The sequence below is a fragment of the Artemia franciscana genome, chromosome 12, assembly GCF_032884065.1.
Source record: "Artemia franciscana chromosome 12, ASM3288406v1, whole genome shotgun sequence".
NCBI lineage: Eukaryota > Metazoa > Arthropoda > Branchiopoda > Anostraca > Artemiidae > Artemia > Artemia franciscana.
In genome coordinates, this window is record NC_088874.1 from 31,187,830 (window position 1) to 31,211,420 (window position 23,591).

The 23,591-nt window shown below is 36.0% G+C and overlaps 1 protein-coding gene across 3 annotated transcripts in view; it reads left to right on the forward strand.

Moving 5' to 3' along the window:
• LOC136033983 (orexin receptor type 2-like) overlaps nt 1-10,883 on the forward strand; it is a 232,175-nt gene extending 221,292 nt beyond the window's left edge. For 2 of the 3 annotated variants that reach the window (XM_065715012.1, XM_065715013.1), the window contains one exon: nt 10,616-10,883. In XM_065715012.1, coding sequence (XP_065571084.1) covers nt 10,616-10,821 — 206 coding nt within the window. In that variant the 3' untranslated portion in view covers nt 10,822-10,883. Of the gene's footprint in view, nt 1-10,602 lie in introns of all 3 variants that reach the window. The other variant, XM_065715015.1, reaches the window with a different exon arrangement.
• Nucleotides 10,884-23,591: the final 12,708 nt, after the last annotated feature.

Sequence of the window (23,591 nt, forward strand, 5' to 3'; positions counted from 1 at the left end):
ATTTACTTCCCGTAGCAACCACCGCGTCACGGGAAATATCGGCATATCGCAAACTTGTCTGAGCGAAATTCAGGACAGGCGCGTATATATATTCGTAAATAGTCTCTTGTGTCATACCAACGAACTTCACTGCTCGAGAGCTGAAAGTAGTCCAGAATCTTGAACGTTTTATTTTCTTTCGCACACAATACACCTTCACGCGTCGAGCGCTGAATGAACGCCTACTGAAATCACCCAGGAACAAGGGAAGCGTAAGTACCCCCTCACCTTTTCCCCGCAATTTTCGGGTAACTGAATACCAGCGGGTACAGTACGGCGCTTGCGGGGGGTTCCTTCCCCTCTTCTGCTTGCTAATTAAGTAGCTTTAAAACTGTTTCTTGTTTTAAGTTTCAAGTTCACTGTTTACTTTGAGCAGATTTTTTTAATTAATCCACCCTCATTTTCAATAAAAAAAAATGAAAAACAGTGTCCCATTACTCCTCCTAAAATATTCAACATTAATATTTATACAAATATACTGCCTATGAAACCTTATCACCAAGTAAATAGGTGAGCCTAGTTAACGGCAAAATTGCAAAAAAAGTACTATACTTCCTGTTTGCTCATGTCATTTTTCCCCTGATGGTTAAGGGTTTTTTAATTTCTGAAATGTATCAGTTCAAGAAAAAGTTTTCTGGTTTTAAAACTTTATAAAAATGTATACGAATATGCCTTCTGCATCTGCAAATAGGATTGGATCATTGAAAGTCAAGAAATCCTTGAAAATAAGATCTTTTTTTTCATTAAAAGACAGGAGAAAGAAATCATTGAAAAAGAAAATAAAATAGTTCTTTTTATAATAACATTCATACTGCATTTAGATAGATCAAATTGGCTCCAGGAATTATTTGTTTTAATTTTTTACTTTCAAATATTTAAATCAAAACTGCAATAAAAGTTCCAAAATCTCTTATTTGTTACTGAAATACCTTTTGTTCTATATTTCTACATTTGCTTGTTTTTTCATAGGCATATGTTTTGGGGGTGTAACCTAAAGCGGGGATACTATGGGGAATTTATGGTAGGCATGTCACTTGCCTGGGTAGAGAATTTAAAGTGCCAAAACCCTATAGGCAAGTGTGTATTCTCCTGATGAGCCCTTGTGTTGGGTTGTTGCCTCTGAATTATTTGCCTTTGCTGTTTTTATTGTTTGATAAATGACGACTTATACTTTTTTATGACACGACTGCCTGTCCATGGATTATTCCTTAAGGTTGATTGTGTATGGCTATGCTGTTTAACCAATGTTATTGTATGAATGAGTAGGGTTAAGGCTTTATTCAAGTGCTGATCTATATTAATCACTAATGTAGGAAAACAGTCTTCCTTTTCTCCTTCTGTCTTCCTTTTTTTTTAATGTGTTTGTGCTGCTGCATTGGTGATTTCTCTTTTCATTATATTTAACGGAACACCAGTGCTACCTGTGTGACATTTATGTCTGCACCAGCCTGGTGTATGAAATGTCTTTTGCAAGAAGTATAAAATGAATCCAAACAAACACACACATATATATATATATATATATATATATATATATATATATATATATATATATATATATATATATATATATATATATATATATATATATATATATATATATATATATATATATATATATATATATATATATATTATATATATATATATATATATATATATATATATATATATATATATTAGATGCTTTATGATTACATCTAAACCACCAACTAAAATCCTAAGTGGTATCAGTTTTAATATGCAGCACTAGGAGACCGAGCCTCACTTGGCGAAAGGAATTTCAAACGTTAAAAAAATATTTAGTACCCCTCCCATTTCCAGAAATGTATGCAACAATTCAAACAAAAGAAATTATGTAATTTTCAGGATTTTTCTCTTTTTAACAAAATTACAAAGAGTAAGATGACTTCCAAACTCTAGGTGTCATTTTTTCCCATCCAATTGGCATTCCTCACAAGTATCAATCAACGTAAGGTTTCAACCGCTATACTGCAAAGAACTGTTCAAATTTTCTTGATAATCTTAATCAAACATCGCTCAACGGGCAGTTGATAAACTAAACATTTTTTTGAATACTTTAAATTAAAAATACTGTAGCTATTTCAAATATAAGAAAAAATTTCAGGGGGAGTCTCCATGTAGGAGAATTTCCGCAGGGGTGTGGGAATTTTTGTCCATAAACTTTTTTCATTGGACAACATCCTTTGATGTTATTTATATCTTTTTAAACACAAAAACAACCCATAGTGTATTTTTCGGGTGCCATGTAGCACATAATGATGGTGTTATCAAGTCAAATTTATAGAGAGCCATTAAATATAAAAATTAATTCATAAATTAGCCCATAACTAGCTCCCAATAATTTACATGCGTCCAGCCCAGCCTTTTCATTCCAAAAACGTTGCCTTAATGGTGCTTTAGTGAACCACGTGTCACTTTATGTCTAATAAAAATAAGATTTGGTTTAAGGATTAGTTTTTATGAGTACTTAAACAGCTCTGTACACTGTTTCAGTGCCTCAATAGCAACGGAGAAGAATAAGATGACATACCCCTGCTGCCCTTGTAAAAATATAATTTGTTCTTGTTGTTCAGTTAGAGGTGTTGTAATTTCCTGTATAAGGTTTCAACAATAGCAATTTAAAGGGTTTACTTTCTGACTTGCTTAGACGTCAATTTGAAATCGAATGCCACTGAATGACACGATGCACGGGGCTACTGGAACAGTGTAGAATTGAACTGCAAGATTTAGTCACCAATGATGGGCGTGGGTGTTGAAGGAAGTGGGAGGGGCATATGCACTATAAATTAACGACAAAGTTGGCAAAAATTCATAGCTTATTAAACTTACCATCACAATCCAAAAGCTTGTTTACAGTATACACTATCGTTGTCTGCAGCAACTCAGTGCTGACAGCCTGAGTAAAACCTCAGTCCACTTCTTAAGTTATGTTTGTTTGATGTCTCTGCATTTTTTATCCATACATGCTGTTATGTTCCTTAATTTAACCAAGCAAAATCTCTGATAAATTGTGACTTTTCTTAATTATTGCTTCGTGAAAATTGACCTATTAAATACTTAAGAATCAAACCGTCTATCTGTACTTTTTAACTGCTTGGTACCCTCATCCTTCCCGCCTCTTCTATCAGTTGGAAGAACGCTAAGACCGCAAGCACATGTGCTCCGAGGACCGGGACAGCTGGGCTGCTTCACATTCAATAAATTGTTCATTTAGACGTCAATTTCGAACCGAATGTGACTGAATGACACGATGCACGGGGCTGCTGGAACAGTTTACAATTGAACTGCAAGATTTAGTCACCAATGATGGGCGTGGGTGTTGAAGGAAGTGGGAGGGGCATATGCACTATAAATTAATGACAAAGTTGGCAAAAATTCATAGCTTATTAAACTTACCATCACAACCCAAAAGCTTGTTTACAGTATACACTATCGTTGTCTGCAGCAACTCAGTGCTGACAGCCTGAGTAAAAGCTGAGTCCACTTCTTAAGTTATGTTTGTTTAATGTCTCTGCATTTTTATCCATATATGCTGTTATGTTCCTTAATTTAACCAAGCAAAATCTCTGATAAATTGTGACTTTTCTTCATTATTGCTTCGTGAAAATTGACCTATTAAAGACTTAAGAATCAAACCGTCTATCTGTACTTTTTAACTGCTTGGTACCCTCATCCTTCCCACCTCTTCTATCAGTTAGAAGAACGCTAAGACCGCAAGCACATGTGCTCCGAGGACCGGGACAGCTGGGCTGCTTCACATTCAATAAATTGTTCATTTAGACGTCAATTTCGAACCGAATGTGACTGAATGACACGATGCAAGGGTCTGCTGGAACAGTGTACAATTGAAATGCAAGATTTAGTCTCCAATGATGGGCATGGGTGTTGAAGGAAGTGGGAGGGGCATATGCACTTTAAATTAACGACAAAGTTGGCAAAAATTCCTAGCTTATTAAGCTTACCATCACAACCACAAAGCTTGTTTACAGTATACACTATTGTTGTCTGTAGCAACCCAGTGCTGACAGCCTGAGTAAAAGCTGAGTCCACTTCTTAAGTTATGTTTATTCGATGCCTGTGCATTTTTATCCATATTTGCTTTAACGTTTTTAATTTAACCAAGCAAAATCTCTGGTAAAAATGACCTATTGAAGACTTGAGAATGAAACAGGCTACCTGTACTTTATAACTGCTTGGTGCACCCATCCCCCCACTTCCTCCATCAGGTGGAAGAACGCTAGGACCGCAAGCACATGTGATTCCAGGACCGAGACAACTGGGCTACTTCATATTCTGTAAACTATTAATTCAAAATAAGCACGTTTATTTTGTAATGCAAGATGGCCCAAATTTCAGTTCCTTAACCAGTTCCGTAAAAACCAGCTTTGTCCAGGTCTCGTCTATGATGTTTTTGCAACGCTGTTAAAAACATTTTTTGTATCGATTTTGTTTTTTTAACAGGCTAATAAAACTAAAGAAAAGGTGAGCTCCTTACTTTCTTTGGTTCAGAACCAACTTTAAAAAAGCAATGGATACTGGAACAAGAAGAAGAAGAATGTATTGAAAGGGAATTGTATTTGATTTCTTTTCCCGTCATCTCATAGTAACACAATAACAGAAATTGAAAATAATCTTAAATATGACCTTCTTGCCCCCCAATAAAAATGCTGGAGCTACCCCCTGGATATATAAGTGGTCATATATAGATAAAGCTGTCTATATGTGAAAAAAATTCTGTATCAATTCGGTATTACCAGAAATCCCAAACATATTACTTTAATGTATTTTAAATGTAAAATACATCATAACCAAGCTATCAAAATATTTTTAGAAATAGATCTTACTCTACTCGGGCCACAGTTTGGGTAGTAAGGTCTAACTCGGATCGCCTCGATTGTCAAAAGAGCTCGGGAGGAACCAGCCCCTTTCTGGACAATAGCTCTCCCTTAGCCCGACTTGCCGATCCTGCAAATTTTGATTTACATTTCATGAAATTCGATAATTTAATTCATAGAAAAAGATAGAAACTCTGAAATTTGAGAGTGTGGACTCTCTCCCAAGCCTCCTCTGTTTTTGCGGTGGATGAAAGAAGTGAAAGCGTCTAAAAATTCCCGGTTGTTTTTGTAATAGATCAAATTCACCGTGAAAAGAGATCTTCAGTGGTATATAGCATGTTTGTATAAAGTTAACATTCTACATCTGGCGTCTATTCGGTATTTTCGAATTTTTTTTCAGAGAAAACAAAAGGAATTTATATTGATACAAATCTAAGAATTTATTTTATGGTTTTATCTATGTAAATACATTATTTTCTGTTTTGTGCAAACAAATATAATAATCTGCTACATTTCTGACTAACGATTTCCAAAGCTTATTTTAATATCTTTAGTTTGTGTTATTTTGCATTTCATCAGCCTTAAAGAAACCTTTATGATACCTCTGACATTGTCAAAATTAAGACATATTTCGTATTTGTCACAAAGTTTGATAATTAACGCTGTTTCAGACCTCCTTTTTTTAGTCTGATGAGCTCCGACTCTTTCCTATTTCTCGTGAGCGCTATTACAGCCCTGATTTAACCTTTCCTTGGTTTGTTCTTTCTTTAGTATTCCCAGAACATTTTTATTTTATTTTTTTTAATGAATATATTCTACACTGATCCATTTTCTAACATAATCAAACCAAAGTGTTCTTTTTTTTTACAAGAATATGTCTTGAACACCAGAGTTCACAATTTATTGACATGTTTTTCCGTTACAATATTGAAATTCACTTAAATTGGCATATTAACGAGAAGATAGTATTATAAATGGGAAGAAAAAAAGAAAGAGATGGATAGCTAGTATTGTAAATCTTGTGGTCTGGCCAACCTTCAAGTGGGCACCCAAGTGCAGCAAGAACTGTCACAGATTATTGGAAATCTGATTAATCTTATAGGGGCACTTGTAAAGACACATAAGATAGGTGAGCGGTTAGATTACTGAAATTCTCTTAAATTGACATCTTAACGACCATATAGTAGCATAAATGATAACAAAAATAGATAGAGATTGAGAGCTTTTATTCACAAATTTATGTCCTTGCCAACCTTCAAGTGGGTACCCAAGCATAGTAATCAAACAGTTCGTGGTAACGAACTGTAGTAAGGAGCGATCCGGCTCAATAGTAACCAAAACTCTAAAAAATTGAATTTTGATATCAATAGCTACATCAAAAGAATCGCATTTTAATGCTGATTTTAAATATATAAGTTTCATCAAGTTTAGTCTTAGCCGTCAGAAGTTACGAGCCTGAGAAAATTTGCCTTATTTAGGAAAATAGGGGGAAACACCCCCTAAAAGTCGTAGGATCTTAACGAAAATGACACCATCAGATTCAGCGTATCAGAGAACCCTACTGTAGAAGTTTCAAGCTCCTATCTACAAAAATGTGGAATTTTGCATTTTTTGCCCGAAGACAAATCACGGGTACGTGTTTATTTGTTTGTTTTTTTTTTTTTTTTTTCCCAGGGGTCATCGTATCGACCAAGTGGTCCTAGAATGTCGCAAGAGGGCTCATTCTAACGGAAATGAAAAGTTCTAGTGCCCTTTTTAAGTGACCAAAAAAATTGGAGGGCATCTAGGCCCCCTCCCACGCTCATTTTTTTCCCAAAGTCAACGGATCAAAATTTTGAGATAGCCATTTTGTTTAGCATAGTCGAAAATCATAATAACCATGTTTTTGGGGATGACTTGCTCCCCCACAGCCCCTGGGGGAGGGGTTGCAAGTTACAAACTTCAACCAGTGTTTACATATAATAATGGTTATTGGAAAGTGTACAGACGTTTTCAGGGGGATTTTTTTGGTTTTGGGGGTAGGGTTGAGGGAGGGGGCTATGTGGGAGGATCTTTCCTTGGAGAAATATGCCATGGGGGAAAAAATTCAATGAAAAGGGCGCAGGACGAATCTGGTCACGTTAGAAAAAAATGTCAAATTAAGAGCTTAATATTCAATGCTGGGTGTTCGGAGCCTCTCTATTATGGAGTATAATTTGAAAATAACACAACTATACGAGCGATAAAACATGTATACCACAACCATAACTCAACTAACGAAAGAACTGCTAAGAGATAACACAACTATAAAGCGAAAACAGGTGAAAACTAACGGGAAAATAAACGAACTAAGAGGTGGAAGGGGCCCAGAGAAAAAATATAATCCTTTTTCAATTTTGAGCCTAACTTCCGCAAAGGAGTAATAATGTCAGAAGCCCCGAAATACCGAATTATTTTCTTTTCAAACACTTCGTGGTAAGGAACTGTAGTAAGGGGCGACCCGGCTCAATAGTAAACGAAACTCTAAAAAACGGAATTTTGATGCTAAAAGATACATCAAAAGATTCGAATTTTTACGCTGATTCTAAATATTAAGTTTCAATTAATTTAGTCTTTGTCATCAAAAGTTACGAGCCTGAGAAAATTTGCCCTATTTTGGAAAAAAGGGGGAAACATCCATTAAAAGTCACAGAATCTTAACGAAAGTCACACTATCGCATTCGGTATATCAGAGAACTCTATAGCAAAAATTTCAAGCTCCTATCTAAAAAATGTGGAATTTTGTATTTTTTGCCAGAAGACAAATCACGGGTGCGTGTTTATTTATTTGTTTGTTTTTTTTTGTTTTTTTCCCAGGGGTCATCTTATCGACCAAGTGGTCCTAGGATGTCGCGAGAGGGCTCATTCTAACGGAAATGAAAAGTTCTAGTGCCCTTTTTAAGTGACCAAAAAATTGGAGGGCAAATAGGCCCCCTTCCATGCTCATTTTTTTCCAAAATTCAACAGATTAAAATTTTAAGATAGCCATTTTGTTCAACATAGTCGAAAACCATAATAACTATGTCTTTGGGAATGACTTACTCCCCCACAATCCCTGAGGGAGGGGCTGCAAGTTACAAACTTTGACCAGTGTTTACATATAGTAATGGTTATTGGGAAGTGTACAGACGTTTTCATGGGGATTTTTTGGTTTGGGGGGTGGGGTTGATGGGAGAGGGCTTTGTGGGAGGATCTTTCCTTTGAGGAATATGTCACGGGGGAAGAAAAATTCAATGAAAAGGGCGCAGGATTTTCTAGCATTACTATAAAAAAAAACAATGAAAAAATAAACATGAAAACGTTTTTTCAAATGAAAGTAAGGAATAGCATTGAAATTTAAAACGAACAGAGATTATTACGCATATGAGGGGTTCTAAAAATACTTTAGCATAAAGAGCGAGGTATTTAGGAGGAGATAGATACCTCGCTCTTGATGCTAAAATATTTTTAGTGATTTCAACTATTTATTCTACGGCCTTTTTGATTCAGGGGTCATTCTTAAAGAATTGGGACAAAACTTACGATTTAGTGTAAAGAGCGAGGTATTAACGAGGGTACAAACCCCCTCGTACACATAATAAAAATATAAGAATATAAAAGTTTGTTACGTAAGTTAATTCTTAAGTTACGTATATTTTTTACTAATAAAAACGTTCGTTGAATATTAAAAGTTCTAGTAGCCTTTTTAAGTAACCGAAAAATTGGAGGGCAGCTAGGCCTCCTTCCCCACCCCTTATTTCTCAAAATCGTCTGATCAAAACTAAGAGAAAGCCATTTAGCCAAAAAAAAATTAATATACTAATTTCATTTCAATAATTTATGTGCGGAGAGCCAAAATCAAACATGCATTAATTCAAAAACGTTCAGAAATTAAATAAAAAAAACTAGTTTTTTTAACTGAAAGTAAGGAGCGACATTAAAACTTAAAACGAACAGAAATTACTCCGTATATGAAATGGGTTGTCCCCTCCGCAGTCCCACGCTCTTTACGCTAAAGTTTTTAATTGTTTTAAAAAGTAGAATTGTCTCAAAGAGTCAAACTTTAGCGTAAAGAGCGTGGGACTGCGGAGGGGACAACCCATTTCATATACGGAGTAATTTCTGTTCGTTTTAAGTTTTAATGTCGCTCCTTACTTTCAGTTTAAAAAACTAGTTTTTTTTATTTAATAATTGTTAGCAACTACTGAAAACCAGAGTGTTCTTTAGGGACACTTGTGAAAATTCATATGTTTGGCAATCAGTGGCAAAGCCATCTTGTCACTTGTGTGGCATTGAAATAAACAAATAGCAAAAAAATTCTTGTGGCCAGGTGACATTTTATTATATTTATTGAAAAGTCAAAATAAAAAAAACTATATTACAAATTACCATTTATACGTTTCCTAATTTCTCGAGCTGAACAATGTTCAACATTTTCAAGCATTCAATTTTTGCTTTACCGATCAGAGTTAAGACTTAAGTCATATTTTTTCCAAATTAGAAAATTTGAAAGCTTGGAACTTCAGTTTTCGAATTTTTATGATGAATATTATAAAATATTATTAAAATGAATTGATAATAATAAAAACTTCAAAAGTTTCAATATGACGGTAGACATTTAAAGAAAAGTAGAACGGTAGACATTCAACTGTTTATGGATAATTTTTGTTATTGGGAAGTATGCATTTATCTTTTGTAGGATATGTGGTCTATGATTAGGGGGGATGGATTTCCCACGGGGATAGCTTTCCATGGGAAAGTCAGTTACAGGGAGACTTTCGAAGGAAAATTTTACACTTTGACATTTTCAGGATTCCAATACAAAATGTTTTTGTTTTTTTTGTTTTATTCCTTGCTTACTCAATTTTATATTTGGAGATGCTGTGAGGAAATTGTGCGAAGGAAACTTTCAGCGAGGTTGAAATTGTCTGGAGTTTTTTTTTCATGAGGGGGGGGGGAGTATTTTCCACGGGAGAAATTCAAAATGGGAGATCTTTTGTGGGAGCAACTTTCCATGGAGGGGAGGGAATCACTGGAAAATTCCACGGAAGGAATATTTTTGGAATGATTTGAAAACAAGTAATAAATCGAAGTCTTTTCAAATGACAGTATGATATGAAGAATTTTTCAGGCGGAATCTTCCGCGAGAAACTATCCGAGGGATTTTTCGGCAAGTATGGAGTTCTTGGAGGGGAATAGAGAATTTGTGGGAGAGGAGCTCTCAATGGAATATCTTTTTGAGAGATGGGGATTTTCCGTCGAGGGGAGCCGCATTTCCCGACATTATTTGAAAAATAACAGGAAATTCGATTTTAAAAAACTCAACCAAAAGTAAACAGCAACATTAAAACTTAAAACGAACAGAAATTATTCCATATATGAGGAGGTTTGCCCCTCCTAAGAACTTAGCTTTTCATGCTAAATTTTGGCTGTTTGTCCTACTTCTCTAAGAACGACTCTTATAACACAAAGGTCTTTTAGTTAGATCACTAATGCTAGATCATTAGGTCGTTTTGTTAGATCACATTTAGATAGATCACTTTCTGAAAGTACTAAAAAAAATTAGCGTTAAGAGCAATATATTTAAAAGGATGCAATCCCCTCATATACGGAATAATCTCTGGGTCCCCCACACGTCACAATCCTGCTGGGAACTAATACACTCACACCCAAAGATGCGCCTATAAGGTTTATAATTATTATTCAGTTTTTCCTTTTAGGAAAATTCAGAAGAGAGTTCTATAATGCCATTGATTGTGACTCGAGGCGGCATAAGAGAAGGGACAGTTACCATCCTCATGCGAGCATCAAACTGGCAACCTTTACTATGAACTGTAGAGGAAGAACGTCTGCAAGATCTAGTCAAATGACCTGTGTGACATCACTTGCCTCAGTAAACACATTTCAACCAAATACAAATATATAACTGGAACATTGAAGCTGTTTTATTTTCATATTTACTTCAATGTAATAGATGCTTATTCCTCATGTATTATTTTAGAAATTTTTACTCAGTGTTTGGTCAAGAATTATAGATAAAAGGTGACTTGTGTTGTCATATTGACCAAATATGAAAATATTCGATCACAAAATATTATAAAATTCATTAGATGTTGCCAAAAGTTAAGTCAATACAGTAGGAATTGACCATGTTAAAAACAAAAGTTAAAAAAGTGTAAGATCAAATATTTCTTAGTAACAAATTGTAGTGAAGAGCAACTCGAGCTAATAGCAACCAAATTCAGAGAAAAATGAATTCCTACTACCGTAAAAACATCAAAAAAATCTTTTTATGTTGATTCCGAATATGGAAAGTTTGTTAATCTCAAAGCTACCCCCCAACAGCTAGGAGCCTAAAAAAAGTTGCTTTTTTTCTTTCTTTTTTTCTTTTTTTTTTTTTGAGCAAGAACACCTATAAGGTTGTGAGGTCTCCATAAAAACTACGTCACTAACTTCAGTGAATCCAAAAACCCTATTACAGAACGCTCAAGATGTTATTAACAAAAATACATAATTTTGCATGTTCTGCGAGAAGACTGGTCTAGGAGGTTTATTTGCTTGTTTGTGTGGGGGTTTTTTCAGAGGTTGTTGGATTGAGCTAATAATCATATGATGTTTCCAGCGAAATCACCAACGGATTGCTTGGATGGAGGGGGTATAGGATGCCACGAGGAAAAGTTTTTCAAAAACTGAAGAATCTTTGGAGGGTACAAAGTGGGAGAACTTGAATATGTTGGGATGGAGGAGGAACGTGCCAAGAAGTGTTGGCCTCAGGTGCTTGGTGCTACAGTGAGTTTTTAGTAATAGTTATAGTATGGCAACTTGTTTTAAATATGGCTCAGAAGAAGAAGAATAACGCATTCAATCCATTGACTTATACATACTGACACATAGCATGCATATCTGTATAGATAAGTTGGCATAGTCTACTCTTAAATTCAAACTGCGTTTGGTCAGACTCTCAAAATGTTGCGGAGAAACTCGGGTAGGCTTTGTTAGGTAAAATGCTCTTTAAGTTAGCCTTGGTCAGATTACACCCACCCCGTTTGCTAAGTATCTTGATTCACGTCTAAAGGAAATATATATATTCCCGGACGATATTCTCTAAGTTGGGAGTAAAATAGCAAAAAAGATCGACTTGGCCTTCCTGGCTACTCAATGTGTATCAGAAGATGCAAGTGCCCCAATGGTGCCTGTTCAGGCTAGTTTGTTGAGTTTATATGACGAAGTTTCAGAAGTGAATGCCAGACATGGTTCACCAGCAGTTGTTTTTATCACGACTTCACAGATTTTCAAAACATTATATATAGCTGAAAGGAAATCTAATCCTCTAAAGTCTTATAATATAAGTCTGGTAATATAAATACTTATACGAGGTTGCCACGAAATTAATTCCCATGACTGTCAGTAGTATCCCTTCTGAGAGTGTTTTCATGGCTATCCGGCTAAACATTGAAAAATAGAAATAATTCTCAAGGAAAACAATGGCTTGTTGCTTTTTTATAGCTAAAAATACCCAACACCTAATTTTTGCTTGTCCTGCGTAATTTCAAATATGGGTTTTCGTAATATTCATTTATGTAATCGAAGTCCCTTTTTATCATTTCATTTGTATTACTCAAAGTTTAAAGAAAAAATTATGCAAAATATTCTTTAATTACAATTATTGTTGTTGAACCCAGATAAAACCCAGAGTTAACCTTAGCAAAAACATGATCCAAATATCAGTTTTGATATGTAGAAAGTAAAATTGTCGATATATTGATATATTTGTTAGTCAGATTATTATCCAACACTAATCAAGGCAAATTATCAGCACGGCCTGGTAATGTCAAGCATTATTAGTAATTTTCCAACTTCTTTTTAGTTCCTTTCAATATAAATTAGGTGAAGTTAAATGCAAACACGAGGCTCAAACTGGTGAAAAGAACTCTTATACCAAAACGCTTAAATCCTTTTGGATTTATGCGGATGTATGACTCTTTCTCACAACTCTACTCTTTAAAATAATAGAAAAAAACTTTAGCGTAAGAAACGGGACGTTGAGGAGGGCACAACCCCTTTCATATACGGAATAATTTCTGTTCATTGTGTTGCGAGAGCAACACTTTGGTTTTGTCGTGTTTTTTTTTTTTTTTTGTTCCTAGCACCCCGATTTCAGCTTATTCCTAGAAAGTGATAAGGGTCTAACTTCTGCGGTTTTTACGGAAAGTGTGGACCTTAGGCCGGATTGATGAATATGACTTTACATTTTGGAAAGCTTCGTAGAACTCTTGCCTGGGGCCAAAAAGGATGGTTTTTGCTTGTCCTTGAGCCAGAGCCTATAGTGTGTGAAGTGAAGAGGAGTTGTATAGCCTATGTCAGAGAGGACTATCTGAAGTTATGCAGCCAAGCTTTCCTTTCATCAAACCATGTTTCTGCTTTCGAGTGGAAAGCTCCGTTCTAGCAGGCAAGCAGGTAGGCACCAGTTTCAAATTGAAGATGGACTAAAATCTATAAGTGTTAAATATATGCGACAGTTACCCTGCCCCACAGCCAATATATCTTCTTTGAGTGATAAATAGAAAAATTTAGAGAAGCAAAAAAGCGGCATTTTTCCACGGGTCCGAAAGTGCTGCCATCTATTGTTTCTACCTATTTCTGTTCGTGATTTCAGCTGAGTTTATCATTCGGTTTTTCGCACTTGGATTGCGGTAGAGAAATGGTATCAGATGTGCCTCTTAAACTTTAAAAGTTCTCTCATTGCTAAAGAAATGAGAGTTTATCCTTCGCTCCTTTCTAAGTGTTGACGTTAGAAAGTTGGCCTACGGCAAAAAAGTCAACTTTTGAACTAAGACAGATAGATTTTTTTTTCGACGGCAGTCGATAGCTTTTGATGAGCTTATCAAAGTATAGGTCATCCATGTTTTTGTACAAAAATTCCTTCATGAGATATACCAGTTTGAAAGTTTAAAGGGGTTGACAACTTCAGTAGTAAGGTACACACTGAAACCAAAAATAGGCCGATACCAATTGTGAGACATATAGGGGAGTTGTAAGCAACAGTCGGCTGTTAGCTCATAATCATCCTCGGCAATGAGGGGTTCGCAACTCTTACTAGTTGGTGTACCTATTTTTTGTTTCCGTTGTATTTGATGGTAAGACCAATTTGGTTCCAGTGGTAAGACATGTAGGGGACTTGTAAGTAGTAATCGGCTGTAAGGCTATAATCATCTTTAGCAATGAGGAGTTTGCAACTTTTGCGAGTTGGTGTACCTAGTATGTATTTTAGCATCCTTACAGATTAACAACTTCAGCGTTTAGTCGCAGCGAGGAAACAAAACCAAAGTGTTGCTCTCGCAACACTTTACTCGGCGAAGCCGAGCAAAGGTTGCCGCAACACCTCATGTTGCCCATGCAACGTAGATCTAGTTTTAAGTTTTAATGTTGCTCCTTACTTTCAGTTACAGAAAAACTTTTTTATTTAGTTCTAAATAAGACAAGAATTTATTTGTTTTTTGTGTTATGATTATATGTCAAAAAAGTAAAGTTGGATGGAGTCCAAATTATTTTAACACTTCAGATCACATTGTTTCTCGAATTTGGGAATTATAGTAGAAACTTAGCTGCAGGGGGTCCACCGAAACCAGCAAAATTTTGAAAGTTGTCTATGACAAAAAAAAGAGTTTTGAAACCTCTTCTCTTAAACTTTAGTTTTGAGGCATAGTTACCATTTTACTAACTATGACACAATTTTTTCTCGCTAGCGAGCAAAAGGGAGCTTTAGTTATTGCCATAAATATACCTAAAAATGGAGGAATTATTTTAAAAGAATGTTGAGTTTGGGATGCAAATCATACATATCTATTCAAATTGAACAAAGTGCGTTCAAGTTCAAGTTACTTTTATTATCAATATACATCCATTTATAAACCAAAATATCTCAAAGGGTTTAATGGCACATTATTTGAAAAAAAATATATATAAATAACTATTAAATGCATTCACCCTTAAAATATTCTTAGATTCTACTCACCAATCCTCACACGACTACAACTGGTCTCCGAACCACCTACTTAAAAAAAAAAAAAAAATCAATAAAAAAAAATATATATATACATCGAGGATCCAACACTCACACCACCCAATTCTAAATAATTTAATTCAATCTAAATAATTAATTAATTAAATTCAATCGGAATAATTAAACAATTTGAATAGCTGATCAATATTATAATTTAATTTAATTTTTTTTAATGAAAAATTTCTTTAACTGTTTCTTGAATGAGCCTATGGCACTGGACTGTCGAATCCAAACAGGAATGGAGTTACAGGCACGCCCGACAGCAACCATCAGACCAAAGTCCTAGCCTAATACACAGGTGGATGGCACTAGCACATCATCCTGGTTCCTAGTTTCATAAGGGCTGGCATTTCTAACCAACTCAAGCAGCCGAGAAAAGCTTGATGGATGGTCTCCATGGAAATATTGAAATGCAATGAACGAGAGGTGTAATGTGTGAATATCCTTAATCTTCAGAAGTTCAACAGAAATATGGGTGGTAGACTCCAGAACTTTTGGTGATTTCAGGTGGAGATTATGTAACGGTGTCAGTAAAGATGGAAATGTAGACATCAACACTGACGAGCAGTAACATGAATAGGGGTAAATAAGAGAGAAGTATAATAGACGAAGGGTAGAGAAAGGAAAGAGTCGCTTCAACTTCCAAATAATTCCAAGGCCTCGAGAAACCTTTAATCATATCGACTCATTATGCCGCTTGAAAGATAGGTTTTCATCCAGAAGTATCCCAAGGAATCGAACAAGTCGGTCAGCTGGTCAGCTGGGCGGGATATGGATCCCTTAGATGTTTGAAGCTCTGTGTCAGTGTAGGGCGGTTTTTGCCTATGCGAGAGAATATAAGAAACGATTTTTTACATTCAAAAACAATAAATTTGAATCAAATCATTTATATATGTTTTTTGTCATCAATTGTAGCTTGAGAAAAATACTGAGCGTTCCGTCTAAATAGCTGGTAAATAATAATGCTTCCATTTTTACCTATTTGTTGTCAAAGTTAACGGGTCGGTGGATTTCTTCCTTTTTCGCACTCAAATCTTTTAAAATATACGAAGTAAGTTATGTCTAGTATTGAAGCACCACCTTAAACCGTGGAAAAGATTTTTTAATACCCTTCACTGTGCTTAGCTTTTGACAGAGACGTTAGTTGTAACAAAAATAAGATCTAAGGCTGAAAGCTGAAAAAACTGGCCAGCCATGACAAAACAAAGAAATGAATCTGAAAATGACAAAATAGATCTTTGGCACGTAAAAGAAATCGAAGGGAACAAAAAATCCAACAAATATTTTACCCGTACAAAACAAGGTGTCTTCAGCGTAGAGAGAAAACAAAGCTAAGAAAAAATATGAATAAAACGGTCATTATAAATACATCAGAGGTAACGTTATAGCCTTCATTATAGTAAAGGTTATATTGCTCCAATGTTTATTATTTATCCATTTTTTTGCCAGTGGTACTTCATATAGAAGGAGTCTTCAAATAAACTTTGGAGGGGGCTCATTCGATTAGAAATTGGAAGTTCTAGTGGCCTGTTTAAGAGTCAAAAATGATCAGATGGCAACTAGCCCCCCCCACGCCTTTTTTTCCAACATGCAGCTGATAAAAAATTTGTGACAGTTTTTTGTTGAAAATAGTTCAAAGATCATAAAACAAAAATTTCGGTGTCGATACAACCCTCCAGGGCTCATGGGGATGCGTTTAAAGTAATGTACGGGGGCATATATGGTTCTTATGGAAGGGATGCTCTTATTAACTTCGGAGAGGGCTCATTTGATCGAAAATTGAAAGTTTTTGTTCAACTTTTAAGAGCCAAAAGAGATTGAAAGCAACTAACCCACCACCACGCCTTTTTTTCCCTCAAACATAGCCGATAAGAACTCTGAGATAGCCATTTTTTAATAGTTCAAAGATCATATAACGAAAACTCCGGGAACGAAATAACCCCCCAAAGCCCGGGGCAGGTGTTGTAAATTCAAGCCACTCCTGGCTCTACACAATCACTCAGGGGCTGGAGGCCAGGCGTCGTAAGTTATGCCCTGGAGCAACTACCCCCCTTCGCCCTTTTTTGCCCAAATACAACTGATAAAAATTTTGAGAGAGCCACTTTGTTAAAAACTGTTTAAAGGTCAGATAACAAAAACTCTAGCGTTCTCACAGCCCCCCGAGGCCCGGGGCGGGTGTTGTAAATAAAGCGCTAGGGGCAAATCTTCAAAGAGGGCTTATTTGAGGGACAATTAAAAGCTCGCATAATGAGAGTCGAAAGAGATCCGATGGCAACTACCCTCCCCCCACACCTTTTTTCACCAAACCCATCGGAAAAAAATTTTGAAATAATTATTTTGCTAAAAATCATTCAAAGGTCAGATAAGACAAACTTGGGTATCGATACAACCCCCCAGGGCCTAGTAATGCCCTGGGGGATATATGGCTCCTACGGAAGGAATGCTTGTATTAGCTTCAGAGAGAAATGGAGCTCAATTGGACGGAAAAATTCAATTGAAAGTTCTAGTTCTCTTATTAAGAGTCAGAGGAGATCGGAGGGCAATTAGTCCCCCTCACACCTTTTTTCCCCAAACCTGTTTGATGCAAATTTCGAAATAGCCATTTCTTTAAAAATAGTTCAAAGGTCAGATAAAAAAAACACCGGTATCGACCTAACCCACCAAGGCCCAGGGGCCGGCGTTGTAAGTTATGTCCAAGGGGCATATACGACGGCTCTTAGAAAAGGATACTCGTATAAAATTCAGAGATGGCTCATTTGATTGGAAACCGAAAGTTCTAGTTCACTTTTTAAGAGTTAAAAGAGATCCGAAGGCAACTAGCCCCTGACCCTAGCCCTTTTTCCCCCAAATCCATTCGATACAAATGTTGGATACCCATTTTTTTCAAATATTTCAAGCATCAGAAAAAAACTTTGTGGTTTGTGGTTAACAAAACACCCCACAGCCCAGGGGCAACTGTTTCAAGTTATGCCCTGGAAGTGTATAGGGTTTTTATGTATAAGGAATGCTATCTATAAGGAACGCATATAAAGAAACTCGAGGAAGGACGAAAAAACTCAAAAAAAGCAATATTCTATCTTAATACCATACTTAAGTGCCACTTCCAAACCCTCTGGTGAACGAAAGCATAGCTGTGCCACCGTTGACTGACGAAAGGGTTTTTTACCATCAGCACTTTCAATATGTTCAGAATATTCGATTTGTCGAAATTTCTATTCATGTATATAGTCCCCAGATACTCTATCTTGATTAATTTTGAACGAATATTGAGATCCTTGGGAATCGGGCTAGGATGCTAAAACTAGAAATTTCAGCTTCCGTATGAAAAACTAGTTGATTTTTGTCGTGTTCAATGTTTTGTACCTTGTCGTTTTGGCCTAGCCGTTCAAGAAACTCAAAGTGTTTCAAGGGATTGTTGGACTACAGGCTAGCTGCTATGTTAGATACTACAACTTGGTGGCCTCCGCAGCAAGTATACTTTACTTGTTATATCTGACAGATTGCATCAATTCTCAGTGGAAGGTTGTTGATGGCTTGCTTCTTAATCTCAATTTCTCATTCTTAAAAAAAAGAAAAATGAACTTGTTTCTAGCTTCCGAAATGACAATGTTGACTTTCAATCACAAGTTTCAGTCCATCCAAAAAACGATCTTCATAATAAGTTTTTAAAACCACACTCCCAAACTAAAAGGTGGAATTTGTCTTAGGTCAAGAACATAAGGAAGTAAAAAAATGTTTTAGATTCAGATTCTTTTTCGCTCTTACTGGGTTGAGCTAAAATGGTTTAAAATTCTTATTAGTTTGTTCTGAACAATTTGTAGCCGTCGTAGATCTGATGAGAAAATCCATGTCCAAACACTTGGTCAATACTGAATATAAAAGTTAATCAGTGTGAACTGTCAAGTGTAAGGCAAGACAACCAATTAATATACTTAAAATCAGTAGTCTAACCAACCCTTGAAATTAGAAAAGACTATTTCTGAGCCAGTTGCTATTGAATAAGCAATTACCGACAAATTGTGTCTGATAAATTCTAAAGTCGTCACTGAATCATCCAATATTTTTGGCAGGATAAATCATTGTAATTACTGAATATCATGTAAGTAGTGATAGATATATATTCTTCCAGTGTTATCACTTTTATTCACTAATCCTATTATTGTAATATTATGCTCATCTTATTCGCTAATCTATAAAAGTTACTTCAATGGTAACCCAGATGGTGTGTCAAGTTGGAAACCCTTGCTTTTGACTGGGAAGCTGCTAATATAAGATTTACTTTTGAAGATCACAGTTGAGCAAAAGATGTCGGTAAATCTCAAATTTCAGCGAAAAGACAAATATTCATAGACTCCGACGCCGAGTTTATCTATAGGTGGCACTCCAATAATGAAAGACAAACATGGCATAGAGAAAGTTTCTGACGGCACACCGGTATGCCATCAATGCTAGTGGGGTGTCAATGTCTCTCCAGTCTGTCTATACTTAGCCATATGTTTTGGCAGTAATTTGTTGATTTCCGTGTGCTAAATAAGCTATAGTGCAAAGTAAGTTTGTTACAGTTTATAAAAATTTATTTATAACCAGAAAATCGGAATAAAAGATTAAAGACAGAGTAGGCAGTGGTCTATTCAAGGGTAGTGGGGCGAAATTTCACAAGTTTTTCTTAAAGAGGTTATTTTGTCACTTGCAGCAGTCCTTTGGATTCTTGCAGCAAAGTTTGATAATTTATTTGGAGTGGCTAACAGCGATAAATATTATCCCCTTTGCAAATCTTATTTTGCTTTTATACATCTATTGAGAATATTCATTTTTAAGAGCTATCTGATGTCATGAGCGGTTTTGTCATTCCCTCGGTGACTCTGATCTAGTTTTCAATGTATATCATGGCAAAATCTTCTTTTTCTTCATTGATTTTAATCTTGGGATTAAGAATTACTAGTTTCCGTCTTTCAATGCCACTAATTTTTTCGCTGTCCTTGAACTCCATATGCCCCAAAGATTATAATGCCTAAACTTATTGATCAATGGTATTAATGAACGAATGACTGTATTTTAGGCTATTTTTCAGGCCGTATACATACATATACAACAACAAACAAACTAAATCATGTAACACTCGACTTTCGAATAATAAGACAATTCCGGAAAAATTTTCCAGTGCTACTGTATTTACTTATGACTTCGACTTCAAAGTTCCAAGAAGGGGCTCACGACCACCCACTCTAAGAAAGCTCCCTCTTGGTTCTTTTAGCCCCTGACACCTGAAAAGGAAATGGTCCAGCCCATCAAAATCACCGCAAATCGGGCAAGAATATTGCATTTCCGGGTAACACCTTTTTTCCAAAGACTATAAAGAGGGAGACAGTTTGCTCGCACCTGCATACTTGACCTCAGGGATTCTTTTGAAATCCCTAATTTAAAATAAAACTCTTCGTCAAAAATTTTTTTCATCTTATAATAAGAACTTAAGCTTTCCGACTTGCTAAGGTCGTTCCACCGTTTCTGAATTTCTTGACCTTCCAGCCTTAATCGGATCTCTGAAAGAAAAACTTTAGGATCTGAGATTGGGCCATCACCTCCATTCCACGCATACGATAAACTTGTGGAGTTTTTGACAGGGATATGAAGATTTTGTTCCAGGATAAGTAATTCATCATACGATGCTCTGATGAGTCTTAAGGAGGGACATTGCAGTATTTTCAGCCAAAACTTGATTAATTGGATCTGTGTATGTTTTCTCATTGAGAAACGTTCCAAATCTCCTTTGATGAAAAGTGTGTGGGATGTGGCGTGCAGACCTAGCATTCATTTATAATATTGTAGCTGTAGAGTTTCTAATGAATTTGCCGCTTCTAGGCCTCATACTTCTCCTCCATAGTGGAGGATTGGCTTCCATTATGAGTTGAACACATTTCTGTGCATCTTTAAGTCACCTATTCCCGTCAACTGCAGCGTTGCCGTTGCTGCTTTTCCTCGATTTGCCATCTTCGAAATATGATTGCTCCATCTTCTGTTCAATATTATATGGAATCCTAAATATATTGCCTCAGACACAACCTACACAGCTTCACCATTCAAATCAAAACTCTCTTCTACTTTATTTCCTGCTGAATGTCTACGGCAAAAAAATCGTCACCTCTGTCTTTTTTATGTTTCTTTTCCTCTGGCGACCAAGGCAATGTCATCGGCAACTAATAGCAATGATAATACTTTATTTCGAAGGTGTACAACTGGCGCCCACCTTTTATCAAATTATTTGGCAAGATCATTTATAATAATAGCAAAAAGTTTCGGTGATAGGCTACTACCCTGTTTTACACCTTTTACATTAAGAAAAACTCAAGATATACCGATATAAAAATCAAGATATAAAAACTAAGATATCCCGCTTCCTGCTATCTTTACCGTATTTCTGGTCAAACAATACATAGAAAGAAGAACGCTAAAAAAGGAAGGCGGAACTCATGTTCCTAAAAGCGTTCTAAACAAAATTGTACGGTCAACATTGTCGAATGCTCTACTTAAATCAAGAAAAGCCACGTACAACTTTCCGTTTCCTTTGCAATACTTACTAATCAACATTCGATCAGATGGTGAGTACCCTTTACGGAAACCGGCTTACTCTTCTCTCAGAATTTTCCTGTCATCCAGCCATAATTCCAGCCTTTTGTTTAAAATTTTGTCCATAATTTTTCCAAGCCAGTTTCCTAAGCTGATTGGTCGGTAATTCTCGCACAAACTTACATCAACTTTCTTAAATAGGGGGATAACTACAGATATCTTCCAAGGATCAGGTCACCTTTTTGCTTTCACAACTAAGTCATACAACCCCAGAAGCAGAATAATACCACTTGTTATACATTCAAAGTCTTTGCTGGAGTTCCATCTGTTCCTGGCGCAGACCCACCCTTGTTTTGTTTTAAGGCATCTTCTATTTCTTCCCGGTGAATTTGACGACAAAGGTGATAATCTTCTTCCAGTAGATGGTATTCATTGTGGTCACAAGAGGGGGTTCCGAATTCTTCTGACAGTTTTTCAAAATCAGGTGGTGGCTGTTGTGTACCAGATGATGCACCTGCTTCTAGTTTCTCAAAGAAGGGGGGCCACTCTTCCTCCTGCGTAGTACTTTTGGGAGCAGTCATCTTTTTTGATGAAACACTTTTCCAGAATTCCCGGGAATCATTGGTTTTATAAAAATGGGCAAGTTCATTTTATTCCCGCCAACGAAACTCTAGTTTCTTCATTTTTATCATTAGTTTTTACTCTTTTCTTTTACTTCTATAGTATCGGAGCACCTCCAGTCTCTCAATTTCCTTTTTGGATCTTTTAGCATATTTTAGCATGTGATTGATTTGATTCTTCTTTTTTCCGTTTACATTCATTTTTGAAAAATGGGATTTTTGTTTCCCCTTTTTTCGCATGTTTTCAAGTAAAGGACTCTGTGTCAGCTCAGCAAATTTTGAAGAAACTTCATTTACACTTCCAGTATTTTCCTCAATCTCACATGCTATGGCATTCAACTGTTGTACCATCGGCTCCAAGCAAAAATACTGTTTTATTCGAGTCAAATCTTTCTCCACCCACTCACATAGTATTCTTGATTTTACCAAACCAAGGCTGCTCGTTCCTGTTCCAAATTTCTGATGCTTTAGTTTTTCTCTTTTCCGCTAATTTTTACTAATATTTGTCGGCTGAAAGTAAAAAATTAATGGAAAATGGTCTGAACCTCCAAAATGCACTACCTCAAGGCTTAGGGATTCTGCTGCGCCCACTATTCACCAAAACATAATCAGTAACACTAAAATTCATTCCAGAAATGCAAGTAAACTCACCGCGTCCCGCATCCATTCAAAACCTTCCATTTCCAATGACTAGACCAAATTCTCCGCAAATGCCTTATAACTTCCTTCCCCATTGGTTAACTTTTCTTTTCATATCTTGGCTCTTACTTGGAATTTTTTAGCTGTCTGGAATCCTCAGTGACGTCAAATCATTTCCTGGAAGAAAAACAAGGCCCATTTATGTGCTACCATAGCAATTTCAGTTCCAGAAAGGAATAATATGCGAACATGAACTATCATAAGTTTTGGTTGACCCTGGGTTCTCATATATCTGATTAAGATCAGAAAAGTATCAGAAACCGAATTCGGCTTTGAAGCCGAATTTCTCAAAATTATTTAAAAACCATCAAAATTTAAATTCAAAATAACAAATTTTTCCAACTGATTGTAAGGAGAAATATTAAATCTTAAAACAAAAAGAAAATATTACGTATAGGAAAGAGTTTATCACCTTCTCAACACATCACTCTTTACGCAAATGTTTAAATTGTGTCCGGATTCTCTCATAACGATTTGTGAAGCCAATGAGTCGTTAAATCATAACAATAAGAAGATTTTTTAAAGTACTAAACAACTTTAGTGTGAAGAGTGAGGTGCTGAGGAAAAGGTAACCCCCTCCATTCGCTGAAAACGGCTGTAAGTTTTGAAATTTGCCCATATTGTTTACACATAGGATTTGATATTGAAATGTTCTGAAGATCGAGAGATCACAGGTTCAAAAGGGCTTGTCCCCAATTTAGTCCAAAGTGAAAAGAAGAGCCAAAACTATGACATTGAATTTTAGCATTA